Source organism: Notothenia rossii, assembly GCF_949606895.1.
Source record: "Notothenia rossii genome assembly, chromosome: 2".
Lineage (NCBI taxonomy): Eukaryota > Metazoa > Chordata > Actinopteri > Perciformes > Nototheniidae > Notothenia > Notothenia rossii.
Genome location: NC_136904.1, coordinates 4,864,257 through 4,888,082, shown reverse-complemented (window position 1 = coordinate 4,888,082; position 23,826 = coordinate 4,864,257). Strand labels below are relative to the sequence as shown.

At 41.0% G+C, this 23,826-nt stretch overlaps 2 protein-coding genes across 3 annotated transcripts in view; both read right to left on the bottom strand.

Moving 5' to 3' along the window:
- The window catches only part of LOC307030634 (aminopeptidase N-like), a 40,554-nt gene extending 30,592 nt beyond the window's left edge, over nt 1-9,962 (bottom strand). The window contains exon 1 of one of the 2 annotated variants that reach the window (XM_079667169.1): nt 9,829-9,962. The gene's annotated coding sequence lies outside the window, so the exon portion shown is untranslated. The remainder of the gene's footprint in view (nt 1-9,828) is intronic. The other variant, XM_079667170.1, reaches the window with a different exon arrangement.
- Nucleotides 9,963-10,138: 176 nt separating this feature from the next.
- Nucleotides 10,139-23,208, bottom strand: ap3s2 (adaptor related protein complex 3 subunit sigma 2). The gene is made up of 6 exons (XM_079664186.1): nt 22,989-23,208; nt 22,101-22,192; nt 21,114-21,225; nt 17,131-17,202; nt 12,414-12,521; nt 10,139-11,324 (listed from the first exon to the last, which is right to left on the bottom strand). Exons 1-6 carry the CDS (start codon nt 23,055-23,057, stop codon nt 11,199-11,201), a joined length of 579 nt encoding a protein of 192 aa, XP_079520312.1. The 5' UTR covers nt 23,058-23,208; the 3' UTR covers nt 10,139-11,198.
- Between the last annotated feature and the right edge of the window lie 618 nt (nt 23,209-23,826).

Genomic DNA, 23,826 nt, shown 5'->3' with positions numbered 1-23,826 from the left:
ATCCTGATAGCAATGAATAAATTAAATGCTTTGACAATAAATACATTAAAAATGTCGTCTTTGGAAGGCAAGGCAAGGCAAGGCAAGTTTATTTATATAGCACCTTTCAACACAAGGCAATTCAAGGTGCTTTACAAAAATGAAAGACATTCAGACAAAGGCATTTAAAAACATTCATTAAAAAGAAAAGATAATAAAAGAAACATTAAAAGAAAAAGTACAAAATAAAAAGTACATGAATAAAAAGTTACAGTGCAGTTTAAGATATGAATAGTTCAATTAAAAGCAGCGACAAAAAGATAAGTCTTCAGCCTGGATTTAAAAGTAGCAAGAGTTGCAGCGGACCTGCAGGTTTCTGGGAGTTTGTTCCAGATATTTGGAGCATAATAACTGAACGCTGCTTCTCCATGTTTAGTTCTGACTCTGGGGACAGAAAGCTGACCAGTCCCTGAAGACCTGAGAGATCTGGATGGTTCATCATTTAGCAGGAGGTCAGAAATGTATTTTGGGCCTAAACCATTCAGTGCTTTATAAACCAGCAGCCGTATTTTGAAATCTATTCTTTGACACACAGGAAGCCAGTGTAAAGACTTCAGAACTGGAGTGATGTAATCCACTTTCTTAGTGTTAGTGAGGAACCAGTGTAAAGACTTCAGAACCTGAGTGATGTGATCCACTTTCTTAGTGTTGGTGAGGAACCAGTGTAAAGACTTCAGAACCTGAGTGATGTAATCCACTTTCTTAGTGTTAGTGAGGAACCAGTGTAAAGACTTCAGAACCTGAGTGATGTGATCCACTTTCTTAGTGTTGGAGAGGAACCAGTGTAAAGACTTCAGAACCTGAGTGATGTGATCCTCTTTCTTAGTGTTAGTGAGGAACCAGTGTAAAGACTTCAGAACCTGAGTGATGTGATCCACTTTCTTAGTGTTGGTGAGGAACCAGTGTAAAGACTTCAGAACCTGAGTGATGTAATCCACTTTCTTAGTGTCAGTGAGGAGCCAGTGTAAAGACTTCAGAACCTGAGTGATGTGATCCTCTTTCTTAGTGTCAGTGAGGACTCGAGCAGCAGCGTTCTGAATCAGCTGCAGCTTTCTAATAGATTTTTAGTGAGACCTGTGAAGACACCATTGCAGTAGTCCAGTCTACTGAAGATAAAAGCATGGACACGTTTTTCCAAATCCTGCTGTGACATTAGTCTTTTAATCCTAGATATGTTCTTTAGGTGATAGTAAGCTGATTTAGTAATTGTTTTAATGTGACTGTTGAAGCTCAGGTCAGAGTCCATGACTACACCTAGATTTCTGGCTCTATCTGTTGTTTTGAACATTGCAGACTGAAGCTCAGAGCTAACTTTTATACGTTCTGCCTTGGCTCCAAAAACCATTACCTCAGTTTTGTCTTTGTTTAATTGGAGAAATTTCTGACACATCCAGTCATTGATTTGTTCAATGCACTTACTCAGTGTTTGAATTGGAGCATAGTCTCCTGGTGACATTGTTATGTAAATGTGTGTGTCATCCGCATAGCTATGGTAACTTATTTTGTTGTTCTTCGTTATCTGAGCCAGTGGTAGCATGTAGACGTTAAAGAGAAGAGGCCCCAATATGGAGCCTTGAGGTACCCCACATGTCATATTTGTCAACTACTAGATGTGTATTTACCTATGGAAACAAAGTTGTTTCTGTCCTTTAAGTAGGATTCAAACCAATTTAGACTGTTTCCGAAAGTCCCACCCAGTTCTCTAGTCGGTCTAGTAATATATGTTGTGTTCAACAGTGTCAAACGCAGCACTGAGATCTAATAAAACTAACACTGAAGTTCTGCCACTGTCTGTGTTTAAGTGGATGTCATGAAGACCTTTACAAGAGCAGTGTCAGTGCTGTGGTTTGGACGAAATCCTGACTGGAACACATCCAAACAGTTATTTAAATGCAAGAAATTACTCAACTGTTGAAAAACAATTTTTTCAATGATTTTATCTAGAAATGGCGGGTTTGATATGGGCCTGTAATTGTTCATTACTGAAGCGTCTAGATTATTCTTTTTGAAGATTGGTTTAATGACTGCAGTTTTCAGGGCCTGTGGAAAAATACCTGAGTGAAGAGATTTGTTTACTGTATGAAGTAGATCTGAGGCCATGCAAGGAAAAACATCTTTGAAAAATCCTGTTGCAATAATATCAAGGCAGCAGGAGGAGGATTTCAGAAGTTGAATAATGTCCTCTAGGTTTTTATCATTAATCTGATGGAATTGTGTCATGGCGGTCAATTAATTTTAGGTGGCCACAGAGACAAAACATTTGCTGTACCTGATGCAGAGGCACTGACTGCTTGTCTGATTTCTAATTCCAAATTATAAAGGCCAAGTCTCTCTTTATAGATTTCAAAGTAAACCTGGAGATTTGTTTTTTGCCGCCTGCGTTCAGCTTTTTGACGCTCTCTTTTTTCTGTTTTCACGGTCATGGCCTTTCTCCATGGAGATATTTTCTTCCCAGTCACTTCCTTTACCTTAGTTGGAGTAAAGGCATCTATAACATTTTTCATTTTTGAATTAAAATGATCTACTAGCTCATTTACTGAGATGTTAGCAGGGGCAAGTGTGGAAGAAACCTTCTGAGTAAACATTTCCCTAGTATTTTCAGTTAAATATCGCTTTGTGGTTACCTCTTTTTGAACATTTGTGTGAACAGAAATAGAGCTCTCAAAGAAAACACAGGAATGGTCAGAGAGTGCAACATCAGTCACCACAACCTTAGAGATATTCAGACCCTTTGAGATCATTAAGTCCAGAGTGTGCCCCTTGTTGTGCGTGGGCTCCGTCACATACTGAGTCAGTCCATAGTTATCAAGAACACAAAACAGTTCTTTAGCCCCTCTGTCCTGGGGGTTGTCAACATGGATGTTAAAATCACCATCAATGACTAGACGGTCAAAGTCAATACACACTATAGACAGCAGTTCAGTAAAGTCATCAAAAAAGCTTGCACAGTATTTGGGTGGTCTATAGATATTTAGGAACAGAGCTCGAGAGGAGCATTTCAGCTGAAGGGCCACATATTCAAAAGAAGCAAAGTTCCCATAAGATGTCTTCCTGCATTGAAGGGAATCATTGTACAACATAGCAACTCCACCACCTTTCTTATGCATTATTTTCTGACTCATAAAACTAAAGTTGGGAGGGGTTCAATCCATGTTTCCGTCAAAAACACAAAATCCAGATTGTGCTCAGTGATAAAATCAATGATTAAAAATGTTTTACCTGTCAAAAGACCTGACATCCAATAAAGCTAGTTTAAGTTTGTTGAATACACTATCAGTCAGGTTTTTTGTGGCAAGCTGTGGCTGACATGGAATCACTGCTAAATTTGATAAACTCACACAAACGTTTGAGCGCTTCCTGTATCTAAGATGATTCACTGCTCTTAATCTATTACCTATCAACACAGATATCGGCAAAGCTACTGGCAGGCAGGGCCCCGGCATGTCCTGGAAAGAGTTGAGAGTGCCATACGCCCTTGAGCCTGGACCCAGCACATATCAGTTAGAGATTACGTTTTGTACACACACATTGTTATCAGGCTTCGGAGACAGTGAAGGGGGGGAGGACGTTTTGGTCCGGATGATTGTGGTAGGCATGGTGACGGGGGTGATGGTGCGAGTCTATGCTTCGGTGATTGTTGTGGGCGTCGTTGAGGAGGGGCGGGTTAAAGGACATGCTGCCAACCCTGCGTATCGCCTTCATGCTGCGGTCATTGAACTCCAGGAAGGACTTGGTGCCAACCCTCTGTATCTCCTTCATCTGCTCATCAAACTCCAGGGGGGTGGGCGAGGGTGAAAGGGTGAGTGGAGAGTAGAGAGAGCTGGGGTGTGAATGAAGAGTATCCTCAAAAGGTGTTGACAGGGGGGGTGAATGGCAGTGGAGACTCCTCAATTTGTGTCATAGGTCTCCCATAATCAGAACATTCCTCAGGCGGGTGCAGTGATACTTCTTCAAGGCTTTCTGCGCGATGTGTTGTTTCTTTCCCCTGTTTTGATTCCTCTTGCCGTTTGTCCTTGGTAGAGGGAACAGATTGATGACGCAGGCAGTTGAATATTTTAGAGATAAACAATTGTACTCCTCACTTGTTCAGGCAAATTCCATCTGCCTTAAAAGGATGTATGCGGTCCCAGAAAAAGTTTAAGTTGTCAATAAAATGGACAGAATGGTCAGTACAGGCTGCTGAAAGCCAGGTGTTCAGTGCAAACAGTCTGCTGAATCTCTCCACTCCTCTTCAGACTGGCGGTAGAGGGCCACTGATGAACACCTCTGCATTCAGAGAGCTGAAAGTTTCCAACAGACATTCAAAGTCTTTTTTCAGCATTTCTGACTGTTGTTTCAAAACATCATTTGTTCCAATGTGCAGTGCCACATTCTTCACACTCGGATGTTCAGCCCCAATATAAAGGATCTTCTCAGTCAAGTCAGAGACCATATCCTTGGGGAAACAGAGTACTTTGGTGTTGTTCTTACTACACAGACTTTTTACATCTCTTACAGCAGAGTCACCCACAATCAGAGTTTCAGGCCCAGCCGTTAGCTTTCCCTCTAGCCTTTTACTTTTGGAGTAGCTGTTGGTCCTTACCCTGCGGTGTGAAGAGGACAGGTTATCCAGGTCATCAGAAAGAGATCTTCGGTTCTGGGTCAGCGGAGCGTATCTGTTCTGGATTGGCACAGTTGGTGGTTTAGGAGGATTGTTTGTAGTTCTCCCTTTCGCAGCTGTCCACGGCTGTTTCCTAGTAGGAAGAGGGGTTGAAGAGGCGCTCTTCCTGGGTGATAACAACGCAGGCCAGCCGGTCGCATCACAGATTTCAAAGCGCTGGGCTCTGCCTGTTGTTCGTCCTCCCAAATCCCATGGAAATGATTTACTCTTAGGTTCTGCGCCCAGAGAGTTCGAAGGAGGACTACCACTTGTAGATTTATTACCCGGTACACAGCCCTCCTGTTCCTTGGACCCCTTGTAGCTGCTAACTAGCTGTAAGTTAGCATGCCCTTTTCCATTCTTTTGCAGCACTGGTAAAGTGGTGTCATTCCAGCCTAGTCCATTCACTTCCACGTTAACTTCCAACCGTTGCATTTTCATTTCCAACATTGCCATCTTCTGTAGAAGTTTGTGGAAGTCCCCTGTAGCATACAAATATAAACATAAAAAATATAATAAAATGTGGAGACTTTGGGATATTTATCTCCCATTCTTTTACTTTTCGGGCATTTTACAGACCAAATATGTCGTTGATGTCACTGTTTACCAAACTACCACTTTTTCTGAAAAATGCATAAAATTATGGTTTTATACATGTAATTACTGGGGTTCCATTTCTTCTGATTACCTAATTTGGGCGTGCACATTTGCCACGCGCAAACCTACCTCTTTTGGATTTGGAAAGGTTGGCATGTATGCAAGAGCAAGCAGAAAAGCGTCTGCACTGTAACGGCCCGTCCACACTACAGCTTCGACAGCTTCAAAAACGCGTCTGCCCATTCACTTTGAATGGGGTGACGTCACGTTGCCTCGCTTTTTGCCGAACTGAATTGTGGGTAGCATAGCGGTCCGTCTCCGGCGTCTCCGGCTGCAGAAGTTGAACAATGAAGTTGAACAATGTTTAACTTCTGCCGCCGGAGACGCCGGAGTAGCCAGCGCCAGCCAATCAAATCCCGTTTCTGAAAATCTGACAGCTCAAGCCCTAGCCAATCAAACCGCGTCTAAGCTGGGAGAGATATCCTGCCGTTCATTTGGGTTCAATTTTGAGGCGGGACATTCATGTGATTGGTTGTTGGTCGCGGTGCTCGAATAAAATGCCCAAGCTTCAGACACGCCCAGCTCCAAGCTTTTTTCAAAGCTGTAGGGCCCGTCCACACACAGGCATGAAAAAAATCTTTCAAAGCTTCGCCCATTCACTTGAATGGGGTGACGTAGAAGATTTTTAATCTTCGCCGAACTGCATTGTGGGGAGCGGAGCATGGCTTCGCAAGCATCGTGAGCATCAAAAGTTGAGCAACTTTTGATGCTCCCGATGCTTGCGAAGCTGGCATCAGCCAATCAAATCCCGTTTATGCAAATCCCGCCAGTGCAAGCGCTAGCCAATCAAACCGTGTGTACTGTATGCAGATAAGCCTTCGTTGAGGGAAATTTCGAGGCTGCACATGTGTATACTCCGCGGTCTTAAAATCCCCACAATGCTTTGCGCACGGACCAATATCCTAATCTTTGGCGGAAATCGTGCTCCATTTAAGGCGGGGCCTCGCATATGACGCACACCTGTTAGCCCGTTCCACAATTCTTCGTTTTCCGAGACTAGGAAGGATTCTTGCCTCGCTTCTGAAGGACCTGACTCTGAGGGAAATGTTCTACCAAGGAAGCGTCCTCGACATTTAGAAATACCCTGTGTCTGTTACTTTAGGCTTCGCAAACTTTTTCTGTCAGGAGAAAAAAAAAGTCGGGCCCCCCCAACACAATAGAACAGTGATAATAAAACAATGCTCCTGAAGTCTGTGTGATCCAAAAAAAAATACATAATACAATTGTGCAATCCCTTTGCTAGAAAAATAAGTTATAATGCTTTGCCACTTTGCAATCTGTGCAAAAAAATGAAAAGGAAGAAAATGCTGATATTTGGCAAAGTGTGTCTTATCATCAGTGGCTGCAATGAGCCTGTTCTGCACTGCACATGTCTTCAAAACGGGGTTGCAGGCTCAGTGGCGGCACCAGAGATTTCTTTTGGGGGTGCTGTGGGGTAGCTTGACGTTTCATAGAGGCTGCTCAAACATTTAGGGTTTCCGATTAATGTACCGGCGCTACAGTGGAATGTTCTACTGCAACAATCCCCACGCACACACACAGTGTACCGCGACTGTTACATTGAAGGCTCGATAATCAGCTCATGGCATATATGTGTAAGCAGGGGTAAAGTGCTATTTTTATAGGTGGTGTGTGGACCTAACATCCTCTAGGGGGGTCTAGGGGCAAGCTCCCCAGGGAAGTGTTTTTTTTAATTTTGAAGTTTAAAGTGATCAATCTGGTGCACTTTGAGAGCAAAATGAAGAGATGTATGGATACATCTCTCAACACCCATATGAAACAGAACTGTAAACAGATTTACTATTTCTTTATGGATATTTTACAAATCACCCTTTTAAACTTTATTATTTTTTTACTGTCATATATTATTTCATACCTGTTTTTCATTTATTCTCTAATTTTTAATAACTATAATGATCAACGTGTGCCTCGGAAATAATTGTTTACATAAATGGTGACCAAAACGTTTGAGACCCGGCCACTAGCTCGCTAGCACCAGAAGCTAACGATCTCCGGTACCGGTGCGCTCTCTCTCTCACTCTCGCTCGCGCACACAAAATGGCTCGTTCCACACACACACAGAGCCGAGCTTGAATGAAACACAGAGACCCATACGTACTTGTACTGTATCATATTATTTTCCAATCAATCATTTTTCAAATTATGATCTTTTTTTTTTTTTTTTTTTTTTTAATGTCATCCTGGCATCTCGCCCCCCACTTTGAGAAACACTACTTTAGATGAAAGATAAGGAGCCCCTCTGAGAGATATTTGTTTAAAAAGAACTCAATGGTGCTCTAGAGGAGATTCAGGTCATAAGGTGGGGGGGGGGGTTACCTTGGTTGCTGATTGGCTAATGGTTACTCAAGACAAAACATCGTTATGACATCATAAAGTGGACACAATCTGATCAGCTCATTTTCTGACAAGTTTTTATAGAAATGGATCCGGACAAAAAGAGAGAGAATCTTTGTTCCTGAAACTTTCAGAGTCTCTTTCCACAGAGGGGACACATGTTGATGTAGAGGAGACATGGAGAAGAGAGGACACATGTTGATGTAGAAGAGACATGAAGAAGAGGGGACACATGTTGATGCAGAAGAGAACTGAAGAAGAGGGGACACATGTTGATGCAGAAGAGACATGGAGAAGAGGGGACACATGTTGATGCAGAAGAGACATGAAGAAGAGGGGACACATGTTGATGTAGAAGAGACATGAAGAAGAGGGGACACATGTTGATGTAGAAGAGACATGAAGAAGAGGGGACACATGTTGATGTAGAAGAGACATGGAGAAGAGGGGACACATGTTGATGTAGAAGAGACATGGAGAAGAGGGGACACATGTTGATGTAGAAGAGACATGGAGAAGAGGGGACACATGTTGATGTAGAAGAGACATGGAGAAGAGGGGACACATGTTGATGTAGAAGAGACATGAAGAAGAGGGGACACATGTTGATGTAGAAGAGACATGGAGAAGAGGGGACACATGTTGATGTAGAAGAGACATGGAGAAGAGGGGACACACGTTGATGTAGAAGAGACATGAAGAAGAGGGGACACATGTTGATGTAGAAGAGACATGAAGAAGAGGGGAAACATGTTGATGTAGAAGAGACATGAAGAAGAGGGGACACATGTTGATGTAGAAGAGACATGGGGAAGAGGGGACACATGTTGATGTAGAAGAGACATGAAGAAGAGGGGACACATGTTGATGTAGAAGAGACATGGGGAAGAGGGGACACATGTTGATGTAGAAGAGACATGAAGAAGTGGATTTTGCATAATAGGTGACCTTTAAATAAACATAAGAAGTCAAGGTAGAATGTCAAATATAAATAAAAATCATATTTGTAATTTATATTTATATTAACATAAGAATTAGAGCAAAAATAAGTATATTTAAAGATACAAAAATAAAGATATTTATATAAACATAACACGTTATAGTTAAATGTCTGATGAAATATAAAATCGAAGTGTTCATTTAAACAAAGTGAAAGTAAGAGTGTGCAATTAAAACCAAAGTTAAAAACCCTCCAATAAAAGGTTAAATAAAATAGAATTGTTACTTTAAAGATAAGAAGGTAAAGTGTTGTGTTGTTTAAATGAGATCATATTTATTCTTTATAGTGTGGGGGTAACTTCTGTAGCAACGGAGAGTCAGGACTCAGAGAGACACGAGGAGAGCTGGAGCTTTGGTGGCAAACACTGACGGTTTATTTGGAGTTACGGTTAATTGACTAAACAGATGGTGCGTCACGAGTTGACACAGCGGTTGCCAAACCAATTCTGAAGAACTCTTTCTGTAGCTCGAGGTTTTCACTAGTTCGGAGTGTAATAATCAATATTCTTCATCAGCGAGACTAAAGCATTATGGACCCTGAATCCAACTAGAGCTGTCGTCCATAGGAAAGAACGTGCGCCAGGGAACCTACGTCCCTGAACAGGAAACTACCTCATGGCGGCTTGTGATCGGTCATAGACTGGCATCAACAATGCGCCCAAGCTGCCCCTCCTTAAGAGAGAAAGCAGTGATACCCAAGGCCGTAGACCTGTGCCATGGGAAAGGAGAAAATGATGAACTGAGTCAAAGGTTGAATACCAAAGAAAATGATTCCCTAACAGATACATATATCTTTCATTTGAACTATAGCCAGTGAAATCAGAAGAGGAAAAACAAACATCAGTTATAACTTTAGATATACTTTCCATAAACGGCTTTTCACAGTCTATTCTGCCTTCATGCACCATTTTGCAAAACAAACATTGAGTTATGATTGTTGTTGTTTTGGACCGGTTCTGGGAAACCCTCTTCAGAGGAACAGAAGCTTAAACACCAGATGCCAAACACTGAAAACTCTGAAACACACACACACAACCACAGAGTGTCTGCAGGGAGGCAACACACAACCTAAGGAGTGTGTTGGCATGCAGCATGTTGGATAAATGACCCCGTCAAACATGGTGGAAAACAGCACATACCAGACCTGGAGCTGGACGTCCGCTGAGCTCTGATTTAAGTCCGAATGCAGCGAGGAAGTGGAATAATAATGTGAGGGTGGAGGTAAAGGTTTTTCCTGGTGATCAAGGGAGGGAACAACCCCACAAAAAAAAACGACATTACCAGGAAAAGGGGGCTGGAAGAATGCGGCTGAATCAACAACACTGCTAAGTCATTGTGGTGAAAAGCTGCAGACTGTACAGACCGGCTTCATTACAGACTCCCATGGTGCAAAGTAACCTGTCTGGTGACAAAGTTAAAAAGAGGGAAGAAGATATACAGACGCAGGGATTTAGTTCTCTTTTTAATATTTTACTATAGCAAGGAATGTCTTTACAATGGCTAGTATCAACCACTAAATACCAACAATCAGACACTGACTTTATACAAACACGTAACAGATGTTGGACAGATCTTATCACGGCACATTGAACCTGGCTTCAACTTAAAATGCATTTTCTAAGCACAGCCTGCGCCCGGGAGATTAATAACACATCCACAAAGCACAGAGATGTCCGAGACGCCGTATATATTACAGCGAGGGGAAGATGAATAGTGACAGGAGCCAAGCAGAGGAGGTCTACTGTATGTGAGGAATAATAAGCTGATACAGAAGCCAAAAGATCGGATTACAGGGAACTGTGCCGAGTCCAAACAAGTTGTGAAACCTTGGACGCTGATGAATGTTTCAGATTGTGCAGAGAGGAGGAGAAACAACAGAAAGAAAGACTTTATATTAAGGTACACAAATTCACCATCAACTAGTTGTTCATTAAATTGCATATTAGCAGTATATTGGCTCTTTATTCGTCAGTATAAAACACTTAGTAATGCCTTATTCTACATGACCCTCTAATTAGTGCTTATTTAAATGTCAGTAAGGACGTTGTTGTACATGAGATTGGGTTTTAATATGCTCAATATGGGTCTCATAAGGCAGGAGTACCACAAGCATAGTAATTCTCCCAAAATAACACCTAACAAATATGATCTATTCAACAAGAACATGTAACAAGACATGAAACTACAAGTGTTAATTGTGTCAAAATAACTTAACATGTTCACTAATAAGCTAGAAGTCTGGCTTTAATATGTTAATTACCAGTTGATGGTGAATACCTGAATCTAAAGTGTTACCAACAAATACATAAATATGAAGCTTTAAAGAATCAAACTTTACATTATTGTGCAAATCATTTGTTTCATTCAAACGAACTATGCGTGAGGAACGAGCCGGACAGGATTAAGCTGCCGTGGTTTTTATAATACACGTAAATATAAAAACAGGTTTTCTCTCAGTGTTTACAGCAGAAATGGGCGAAGGAGCATCAGAGCCCGGCAGGAAGTCCTCTCAGAACGAGGAGAGGCTCGGCACTTTGATGTTAATGTCTCCGATGTTGATGTTTCGGGGCATTTCGGGCAGATTCATGTTCTTCACGGCAGAGACAGCGCGAGCGGGAGCCGCCGATAAACCTCCCTGTCGGAAAAAAAACACACACAAAAAAAACTCCATTAAATTATGATATTTAGTAATTAAACATTTATTTTCTATCAATTTTTGTTTTTATCAAATCGATCATTATTTACTGTAATTATTTTAGTGAAACTGGTTCTCTATGCTTTTATTTTGAAGGTGGTTTTAGGGGATTTATCTCTACTTTAAAGAGTCCTCTCCTGCTGATGTTCAGGTGTATATCAGTATGTAGTGTCTCTACTTTAAAGAGTCCTCTCCTGCTGATGTTCAGGTGTATATCAGTATGTAGTGTCTCTACTTTAAAGAGTCCTCTCCTGCTGATGTTCAGGTGTATATCAGTATGTAGTGTCTCTACTTTAAAGAGTCCTCTCCTGCTGATGTTCAGGTGTATATCAGTATGTAGTGTCTCTACTTTAAAGAGTCCTCTCCTGCTGATGTTCAGGTGTATATCAGTATGTAGTGTCTCCACTTTAAAGAGTCCTCTCCTGCTGATGTTCAGGTGTATAACTGAAGAACAGAGGTGGGAAGTAGTGCAGTACAAATACTTCGTTACTGTTCTTAAGTACATGTTTCTGGTATCAGTACTTTACTCCACTACTTATTTTTCTGACTACTTTTTACTTTCTACTTCTTACATGTTGAACACAAATACCTGTACTTTCTACTTCTTACATGTTGAACTCAAATACCTGTACTTTCTACTTCTCTCATTTTCCAAACAGGTTGGTTCCTTTAGTCTGAATGTGTGTTTGGTGGCGTGATCATTATTATTTAGAGTCATTGCGTGCCTATTGATTTGAACACGATCCGGGACCAATAAAAACGTTGTCATGTTGCCGTTGTTCAGCATGGAAACATTCATTAGGTAACGATGACATTATTGTTCTATTAATATAAAGGGAGGTCAGGTACTCTTTAAAACAGCTGCTAGTTATGGGTACTTTTTACTGAAGTACATTTCAAAGCCCATACTTCTTTACTTTCACTTGAGTAAAGGATGTGTGTACTGTCGCCACTTCTGCTTTTAAGTGATGTGCAAATGTTTTTTATGTCTGTGAAGTGTGTGTCCTTCAATGTGTCCGACACACTGACCTCTGACTTCTCCATGCGGTTCTGCAGCTCCACCTGAGCTACGATGTCGTTCATGTTGGTCTCCAGAACCATTCCTCCCATCACCACCTCCTGCAGGATGTAATGCACCTGCACACACACAGGAGAAACAGCAGGTAGTTAATACACCTGTAAACATCACTACAGTCATAACAACAGGTCCAGTACACTGCTACTAAAGAAACAATAAACATATGATATATACATTAAATAGTGCAAAGTAGTTTATATTGCTGCTCCAAATGACAGCGAGATGCAAGTGTTTAAAGAGTCTCTACTTTAAAGAGTCCTCTCCTGCTGATGTTCAGGTGTATATCAGTATGTAGTGTCTCTACTTTAAAGAGTCCTCTCCTGCTGATGTTCAGGTGTATATCAGTATGTAGTGTCTCTACTTTAAAGAGTCCTCTCCTGCTGATGTTCAGGTGTATATCAGTATGTAGTGTCTCTACTTTAAAGAGTCCTCTCCTGCTGATGTTCAGGTGTATATCAGTATGTAATGTCTCTACTTTAAAGAGTCCTCTCCTGCTGATGTTCAGGTGTATATCAGTATGTAGTGTCTAGGGGTGTAACAACTAATCGACTTAATCGATTAAAATCGATTACCAAATTAGTTGGCAACTAATTCAGTCGTCGATTCGTTGGTGACGTCATCACATGTGTTCTACACCCCGTTAAGCTCCAACGTTATCGCTCTTTTTTATCGGTACAGGACTCAGAGACATTTAAAACATATGTCATATGTATTATTGCTACATAAACATTATATCGCAGTCTTAGTGTCGCCAACTCAGTTTCTAATATGCAATATGACTACAAAATGCGTCTATAATGTATTTTCGATCTTCCCAATTCAGACGAGAGATCTCTCCCCCGCCTGCTTGCGAGGGGGCGGGGCAGTTTACACACACAAGCAGGAGATGGCGGAGAGAACGCGCTCCGAGGTGTGGTTAAACTTTAGCCGTCTCGATGTGGACAATGCTCGTTACCAAAAGTGCAATAACAGTTTATCATATAAAGGCATAAAACGAGCAATTTGTCTAAACACTTAGCAAAAGTGCACCACATTCAGACGGAGGAATGCACCGGGTTCGACTGTCTTTCTAGTAGCTCTGTAGCCCCGTCCACGAGTAACGTTTCCACGTCAGGTGTTATGTATGCTAGCAGCAACACACAGAGTTAACTCAGTTATAAAAACATAGGTTAATGATTAGAGGTAACTGAGTTATTTTGTTAAAGTTTCAGCTATTCGGTTTACAGTTCTGTCATCACATTATTTAATATGATTTGTTAAAACATTGTTGTTTCTTTTGATGTGAAATATTATGCATTTAATTAAAATAAAAAGCAATGTTAGTTTTGTTCACAATTTGTTTAGTTAGTTTACCTTATTTCTTGTCAAAAGAACCGTTAATACTATCGTTAAAAGGACCGGATCGATAAGCAGTATTGATATAAGTAGTAGTACAGTTAAAACCTTAACGATCCGAATAATCGATTAATCGTTTCATTAATCGATAGATTAATCGATTATCAAATTAGTCGTTTGTTGCAGCCCTAGTAGTGTCTCTACTTTAAAGAGTCCTCTCCTGCTGATGTTCAGGTGTATATCAGTATGTAGTGTCTCTACTTTAAAGAGTCCTCTCCTGCTGATGTTCAGGTGTATATCAGTATGTAGTGTCTCTACTTTAAAGAGTCCTCTCCTGCTGATGTTCAGGTGTATATCAGTATGTAGTGTCTCTACTTTAAAGAGTCCTCTCCTGCTGATGTTCAGGTGTATATCAGTATGTAGTGTCTCTACTTTAAAGAGTCCTCTCCTGCTGATGTTCAGGTGTATATCAGTATGTAGTGTCTCTACTTTAAAGAGTCCTCTCCTGCTGATGTTCAGGTGTATATCAGTATGTAGTGTCTCTACTTTAAAGAGTCCTCTCCTGCTGATGTTCAGGTGTATATCAGTATGTAGTGTCTCTACTTTAAAGAGTCCTCTCCTGCTGATGTTCAGGTGTATATCAGTATGTAGTGTCTCTACTTTAAAGAGTCCTCTCCTGCTGATGTTCAGGTGTATATCAGTATGTATTGTCTCTACTTTAAAGAGTCCTCTCCTGCTGATGTTCAGGTGTATATCAGTATGTAGTGTCTCTACTTTAAAGAGTCCTCTCCTGTTGATGTTCAGGTGTATATCAGTATGTAGTGTCTCTACTTTAAAGAGTCCTCTCCTGCTGATGTTCAGGTGTATATCAGTATTCAGTGGAGGGAAACACACTACTGGAGAGGGGAAAGGGCTTTTAAAGTTAGATTATTTCCAATCCTGCAACTCTGCTCGTTTGTGTTTCTTTACACAAAATGATACACAAAACATGAGCGAGGTAACACATGGAGAGTTCAGTCCTCTCTCTGGAACATAAACAGTTTGAATTTCACATTCAAATTGAGATTTGGGGAATTCCTTTGGGCACGATGATGGCAAAACGACTCTGAAGCTTAGCAGGATAAACTGGCAAAAACTCCGCATGGAAAAGCTTTTAAAATCACTAACGTATGGTAGTTATTTATGAATCTGCATATATCCACCACAGACAGGTATTATTAAACCAGTTAAACCCTGCACTGGTGTATAGATTTTATAGATTTAACGATGAGTTGCACAGCGAGGAGAGCTTTTCCCTCCTCTGGGGAACATTCCTCAGGCCAAACCCCACCGCGCCACATGACATCAATTTCCTGCTGGGAAGATTCAATCAAGATGGCCGTACATGTGTGTGATTAGTCTCAGCACTTTGCAATTGTTGTAGTACGAACAACCCAGAGCTTCCTTTTTAAAAAGAAGCAGCCTTTACTCTTTAAAATCCATCATCTGGACCTTTTTACTCAAGAAGAAACCTTGAACCGTTGATGTGTTTTTCACTCATTTATTCCAACAACTACATGCAGCCCTCAGGCGAGAAATCTCAGAGCTGCAGAATCACTTCTCCCTGATTTATGTCCGGGGGCTACTTTGATAAATAGCATTATTAACGAACGCACACACACACACCTGCCTTCCACATCATCTCTCTCACACACACACACACACACACACACACACACACACACACACACACACACACACACACACACACACACACACACACACACACACACACACACACACACACACACACACACACACACACACACACACACACACACACACACACACACACACACACACACACACACACACACACACGGTGTCATGTCACTCTACAGCTCAATCCTAACTCCTCTGAGCCTTTTATTGAACATAAAAAAACAAACTATGACAAAGTGCTGTTTCAGAGTTGGCACACTCGGCTCATAATGGAGTAAACATGAGGTGAGTTGCAACATTTTAATGGGAATAACAGACTGGGAATGCAAAGGCTTTCACTTTCCCACAGATGCAGTAACATTGTGACAAAGCAATTTACTTTAGGTGCATGACCGCAGCTACAGGGTCATTTAGACTAGAGAGTGTCAGATTCTCGTCATCTCTTCACTGGGGTCCCACAGGGCTCTGTCCTGGGTCCCCTTCTCTTCCCTCTGTACACAAACTCTCATTCGTTCGCATGGCTTCTCCTATCATAGCTAAGCAGACGACACACAGCTAATTCTGTCTTTTCCCCGGTCTGAAACCCACGTGGTCGCATAACTTCTTCACCAGCACTAACTAAGGAATTCTTCTTATCGTGTCCACAAGGCAGTCAGTTACAGGGCTTGGTTAGATGTGGTTCAGCCACAGCTGAACACATTGCTGTCCCTTCTCATTAAACTCTGCCAAGTCCGATGTTGTGCAGGGTTGCTCCAGCAGGGGGCATATCAGGAGGTGTTGCATGGTTTGTGGTTCAATGCCGCAGTCACACACAACGTCCCCCTCATTTAGGTATCCCCATTTGGCGAGAGTGGCTTTTGCACGTCTAACACCAGATCTTATTCTGTTTATTGTGTTCCTTTCTGTTGTTTTCTTATTGTGTCGATGTAAAGCACTTGGAATTGCCTCTGTGTCTGAAAATGTGCTATTTAAATACACGTACCTTACCTTTTGCACTTATTGTAAGTCGCTTTGGACAAAAGCATCAGATAAATGATGTGGAATGTGATGTAATAAAACTCATCTGAAGATAGTAACCACCAACCGTTTTATTATAATACTTTTATTGCTTAGTTTTATTGCCTACCGTTAAACGAAGAGTTTTGAATGAGCTGCTGTCCTGCAGGTAAAAGGCCCACGTGAGACAACGTTTTACTGAGACTAAAATGTCGGATTACCCTAAGGCTTAAAGATAAGATGTTTTCATGATACAATATTATTATTATAGTGCAATTTATTACTACAAATAATGCAGTTTGTCAGCAAATGTTTTATCCAGTGAGATTATGTTTTGATCATTTATTTCCTGATGTTTTATTTATATAATGTGAAATGAGAAAATGACCCCTAAAATATTGAAATGTGTTTGTGTAATATTATTAAAGAGACTGTGTTAAGCTTTTTTTGAGTTTTCTCTTTACTGTAGCGTGTTATATGGGTTTTAGTGTAAATGGTCTGCGGAGGCTAAAATCCGTGTGTTCCCTCCAAAGGAGTTTATGTCTAAGTCAAAGTTACTCCGTGGAACTTACAGAAGCAAAGTGCAGAAAGAAAAACGTAAAGATGCTCAAAGAATTAAACTGGCTGCCCGCTCACCTTGTCCATGTGGAAAATCAGGTCCAGTTCACAGACGTTTTCAAAGCATTTATCCAGAGTTTCCACAAACACCTACAGGGAAGAACATTTGGGACGGTTAAACATCTCATTTCTTAAAATTAAACACCTTGAAAGTGAAATATTTTATATATAAGTACTTAAAGCTTCATCAGCTTTATCCACCAGGCTGTCAGGAGGCTGAACTCTCCCCCCGCTACCACCTCTCTCCCACCTCTCCATGTACATCAGGGCTATTCAATTAGCTTGGAGTGGGGGCCGGTTGATGAAAATGATCCAAAGCAAGGGGCCGGGAAAAAGATGGCTTGAAATATGAGCAATCATATTAAGAGCTTCAGATCCAGTAAATACTACAACAGCAGTGGAGTGCATATATTGTGTTGAATTCAATCAAACAACATAGCCCCAAGGCCTTTAGAGATCTAAATGGCAAGTTCAGAACTCAGTAGGCCTACATGTGAAGCTGATTTAACCATCAACATCATTTAATTTGATTTAATTTAGGTGAAATGATCTAATCATTCACGCAGCGATGCAATCAATGACAGGAGTTGTCACTACAGTAGCTGGCAGGTGGGCTCGAAACCCGAGCCGGCCAATGTCTTCCCCTCTATCTCTCAATGTAACACCCTCTCTGGAATAAAGGCACGCTGGCACAAAAAAGTAGATTACTTTTTAACATTATACTCACTTGACTTTGACTGACTTTGACTGACTTTGACTAACCTTGACTGACTTTAATTGACCTTGACTGACTTTAATTGACCTTGGCTGACTTTAATTAACCTTGACTGACTTTAATTGACTTTGACTTGATTTTCACTGACTTTAGCTGACTGACTGACTTTGACTGACTTTGACTGACTTTGACTTGACTTTAACTTACCGTTATTTTCGGACTATAAGGCGCACCTGAATATAAGCCGCAGCAGCGGCATACCACTCTCGGTTCCACTTTTACTTTTGCGCGCTACCTGTCTCACTCTTTTCCGACCTCCAGCTTTTCCTGCTGGAACCCGCCGCTTAAAGGTGGGGGTCCGCGGACCGGTCATAGAGCCCATAGAGTTAAAGGTGTTGGCCGTTAGCTGTAAAAATCCATAGATTAGCCGCACCGTTATATAAGCCGCAGCGTCGAAAAATAGGGAAAAAGGCGCGGCTTATAGTCCGAAAATTACGGTACTTTGACTTGACTTTAACTGACTGACTGAGACTGACTTTGACTTTAACTTACTTTAACTGACTGACTTTGACTTTAACTTACTTTAACTGACTGACTTGACTGACTTTGACTTACTTTAACTGACTGACTTTGACTTTAACTGACTTTGACTTGACTTTGACTTTGACTTACTTTAACTGACTGACTTTGACTTTAACTGACTTTGACTTGACTTTGACTTACTTTAACTGACTGACTTTGACTTTAACTGACTTTGACTGACTGAGACTAACTGACTTGACTTTGACTTTGACTGACTTTAACTGACTTGACTTTGACTTGACTTTGACTTGGACTTGACTTTAACTGACTTTAACTGACTGACTGACTTTTTCTTGACTTGTTGTGACTATATTTAAGGGCATGACAAATGCTGGATCCCCTCCTGGTATTTGTTAATAAAGACCTTTCTTAAAACTCTAATAAATAAGTAAAAATTGTCACAAACAGGAAGTCAGTGGATGGTGCAAAGACTTAAATAAAATGGTGGCTGGTTTTGAAAAGATAACCATCATCACTGACAATTTGAAAGCTGACGCCATGAAGGAGGATCAAATCAAACGGTGCAGGTCATCAAAGATTCTGAATAACTCGTAAATATGACATCGTTACGGGTTATTCATTGAAGGTATTTCTCCTTTTGTATCATGTGTTAGTTGAGTCAATGTGAAAATGAGCAGTATATTCAGATCGAGTATCAGCTTTCTAATTTTAGAATTTCAATCTTTAACCACTTAGTCATTCGTCTTTTATGGATCCTGCAGTAATTCTCCTTTATCGATGACGCAGAAGGGAGCTGATAAATAGCTGATAAATATCTGATGACGGTGATTAGGAGGAGAAGTGAGAGGCTTTTAGGGCACTAATTACGTCTTTATGTGTTATCAGAGGTACAACAAGGTTATTATCTTCTTTATTATTCTTCTTTGATCGCCTTATTCAGGAAGAGAGTAAGTTTCACTTCCTTGATAACCAGCATTATATACAATCGACAGAAAAACATTACACTGGTAGTTTATTTCACCTTTAAGTTTGTTTGATTTTATATTTAGAGAGCTGTCTGTCTGTCTGTCTGTCTGTCTGTCTGTCTGTCTGTCTGTCTGTCTGTCTGTCTGTCTGTCTGTCTGTCTGTCTGTCTGTCTGTCTGTCTGTCTGTCTGTCTGTCTGTCTGTCTGTCTGTCTGTCTGTCTGTCTGTCTGTCTGTCTGTCTGTCTGTCTGTCTGTCTGTCTGTCTGTCTGTCTGTCTGTCTGTCTGTCTGTCTGTCTGTCTGTCTGTCTGTCTGTCTGTCTGTCTGTCTGTCTGTCTGTCTGTCTGTCTGTCTGTCTGTCTGTCTGTCTGTCTGTCTGTCTGTCTGTCTGTCTGTCTGTCTGTCTGTCTGTCTGTCTGTCTGTCTGTCTGTCTGTCTGTCTGTCTGTCTGTCTGTCTGTCTGTCTGTCTGTCTGTCTGTCTGTCTGTCTGTCTGTCTGTCTGTCTGTCTGTCTGTCTGTCTGTCTGTCTGTCTGTCTGTCTGTCTGTCTGTCTGTCTGTCTGTCTGTCTGTCTGTCTGTCTGTCTGTCTGTCTGTCTGTCTGTCTGTCTGTCTGTCTGTCTGTCTGTCTGTCTGTCTGTCTGTCTGTCTGTCTGTCTGTCTGTCTGTCTGTCTGTCTGTCTGTCTGTCTGTCTGTCTGTCTGTCTGTCTGTCTGTCTGTCTGTCTGTCTGTCTGTCTGTCTGTCTGTCTGTCTGTCTGTCTGTCTGTCTGTCTGTCTGTCTGTCTGTCTGTCTGTCTGTCTGTCTGTCTGTCTGTCTGTCTGTCTGTCTGTCTGTCTGTCTGTCTGTCTGTCTGTCTGTCTGTCTGTCTGTCTGTCTGTCTGTCTGTCTGTCTGTCTGTCTGTCTGTCTGTCTGTCTGTCTGTCTGTCTGTCTGTCTGTCTGTCTGTCTGTCTGTCTGTCTGTCTGTCTGTCTGTCTGTCTGTCTGTCTGTCTGTCTGTCTGTCTGTCTGTCTGTCTGTCTGTCTGTCTGTCTGTCTGTCTGTCTGTCTGTCTGTCTGTCTGTCTGTCTGTCTGTCTGTCTGTCTGTCTGTCTGTCTGTCTGTCTGTCTGTCTGTCTGTCTGTCTGTCTGTCTGTCTGTCTGTCTGTCTGTCTGTCTGTCTGTCTGTCTGTCTGTCTGTCTGTCTGTCTGTCTGTCTGTCTGTCTGTCTGTCTGTCTGTCTGTCTGTCTGTCTGTCTGTCTGTCTGTCTGTCTGTCTGTCTGTCTGTCTGTCTGTCTGTCTGTCTGTCTGTCTGTCTGTCTGTCTGTCTGTCTGTCTGTCTGTCTGTCTGTCTGTCTGTCTGTCTGTCTGTCTGTCTGTCTGTCTGTCTGTCTGTCTGTCTGTCTGTCTGTCTGTCTGTCTGTCTGTCTGTCTGTCTGTCTGTCTGTCTGTCTGTCTGTCTGTCTGTCTGTCTGTCTGTCTGTCTGTCTGTCTGTCTGTCTGTCTGTCTGTCTGTCTGTCTGTCTGTCTGTCTGTCTGTCTGTCTGTCTGTCTGTCTGTCTGTCTGTCTGTCTGTCTGTCTGTCTGTCTGTCTGTCTGTCTGTCTGTCTGTCTGTCTGTCTGTCTGTCTGTCTGTCTGTCTGTCTGTCTGTCTGTCTGTCTGTCTGTCTGTCTGTCTGTCTGTCTGTGTGTGTGTGTGTGTGTGTGTGTGTGTGTGTGTGTCTGTCAGAAGGTGTTGAATGACTTCTCTTAAAAAACACACATTAGATGTGTCTATAAAACATTATATAACGCTGACCTGGATCAGATCCAGGATGCCGAGCTCACTCTCAGACGAGTCCACGCAGAACACAAAGTAGAGCGTGGCGTAGTGTCGGTAGATCAGCTTGTAGTCGGAGCCACCAATGAGACTGTAAGAGGACAGAAATGAGACTTTAGACTTAAATAAACTATATAGTTGTGGATTTGTGCTGCGTCACTCGTAGATTTGATACAGCAGGAATTAAACTCAACCTAAATATAAAAAGAATATTTAAAATAGTTGCTATTTAATTCACAGTGGGGGAAGAAGTCAAGAGACTGTAAGAGGAGAGAAATGGGACTTTACACTCAAAAGTAGTTTGGGTGTAGCTCTTTGCATGTGGAATCCTGAAAGTAGGAATACAACTTGGTGAAAAACAAATGATTGTATGCTTTAAAATTGTTAATGATTTGATTATATAATGGAAGAAGTGAGTCAGTTCTGTGGGTTCTGTGGGTTTGCCTCCCTCTAGTGGTTAAAGTGAACTATTGCATCAACAGTCAGTTGACATGACACTAGTTACAGGTCTGCCTTTCAGTCTCTGTCTGCATGGACTTTAAACTCGCTAAAAATATAAACATTATCACATGTTCAGCTGTATCCATACAGTCAGTCTATGCATTAAAAAAACTAGAAATGCACAGGTAGAGCACATTGCTCCGCCATGGCCGAATTCCTTATTTTATAATGCTTACAAAGTCAAAAATGAATGTGTGTGTGTCTGCCCTCCCATTCTGATCGGTTTCAAACTTTACTTTTCCACCAACTTTCATTCAGATCTAGTGAATATGTTGTCTTTAATCCTGCTTAAAACAAACCCTTGGAAAAAGCAACAAGTTCAGTTGCAGCAGCTTTTCTGATAGAGGCGCATCAGCAACAACAAACACATGACATAATCTTTAAAGATGTACTTATAGTATAAATACATGGCTAGTTATATATTTATACACATCAGATTTTCCCACAGCAAACATCAATACTTGCCTTCCTCCCTCCAAGAAGTTGCAGACGTTGTCGTCTCTTTTAGAAACCAGATGGAAAGTCTCTCTGATGATCTGCTGCTGCATGTCCTCCGCCTGCAAGAAAACAACTCGTCAGCTAAAGTAATGTAGTCTGTGTTTGGTAAATACACTTCCTCTACGGACACACAATAAGGTTGTGAGGGATTCTTACTTTCAACACTTTGCTGATATAGTAGGGAAAGTTAAGAAAAGGACATCATGCATTTAAAAAACACTCCTTCACAGATAACAGAAAAAAATATGAGCTATGATTAGATAAATGCAAAGGATGATAAGAGGAAGTATTCAGATCTTTAAGTAGAAGTACAAAATAGCATAACATGGAAATACTCAAGTGAAGCACAAGTAGGAACAAATTATACTTAATTACAGTACTTGAGTAGATGTATTAGATGCTAAACACCACTGGTAAAAAGGGGAAATTAGTTATATTTCCTCTTTTGTAACATGTGTTTTTATTAGTAAAATCTAGCTGTTTACTTCCTTACAACATTCAATTATATCTATATTAAAACACAAAGACATTTCGGCATTAAAGCACAATCTGAGGAGAGCAATAATAAGCCAAATTACAGTAAAGACTGTGAGTAAATAAACACAAATTGACCGTGAAAAATGTAAATCTGTTGACTTTCTGACAAATAAACAATATGAAGGGCCACGTTAAAGCTAACAACATTTATTTGTAGGTTATAAGTCGGTTAATAACAAATACTAAAAGACATGAAATCACAAATACACTTCAGCATTAATGCACAAAGTGTTGAAAGCAAAAACCAAAGTCATTAAACCAAATGACAGTAAAAACAACAACAGAGAAATGCTAATGTTTTGAACAGGAAATACTTACAAAATACTGATAAAACCTGATCAGCCGCGGCTTCCCGTGGTTGTTAAATATCAAAATGGATTTAATCATGTCTATTCTTTGGTGTTGTCTGATTAAAATATGAAATAACCTTAAAATATAAAGAGATCTGAAGGTTTAAATCACGTTAGCTCGAATGCTAAGTGCTAACCGTCCTCTCAGCTGTCAGAAGGCTTATCACTACATCCGGTTGCGTCTCTACATTCAGCATCCGACCTCCAACAAACACTCTGGTTCCGGGCAGGTCATTGAGTGCGTTTACGTGATAGTTTACAGGCGCAATACTAATAAATATGTTCTATTAATAACTTACTGCTAATACCCTGGTTATGACCAGGTTTTTAAGTATCCAGGTCATGTGTTGCAGATGTAAACATCATCAGAGTTGGATCGTGTCTCATTTCTGGCTTGAAAATAACTCACAGCTCGCTCCACAGTTTCGTCTTCTGTTAACTGGTGTGGTCTTATAACTTTCTTCACACTGTACATTTTACATTTCATTTAATACGACATTCCTTGCCCACTTAATGTAAATGATATACTACTTTTAAATTGTGTTAGCTGTAATTATGCCCTTCATAGTGTTCATTTTACGGTCAACCAATTGTATTTAGTTTTAGTTCTGTTCTATTTTCTATTATGAGATGAAATACCAAGACACATTCTTCGTATGTGTTAACCTGCTTGGCAATAAACCTGTGGTTATGATCTGTATGAGTTTTTCCTGTTTGATTTTGTCATGTTAAGACCTGTCTCTGTTCCCTCCTGGTTAATTACCTGATTGCGTTCACCTGGTGCTCCTTGATGTGTGAAGATGATT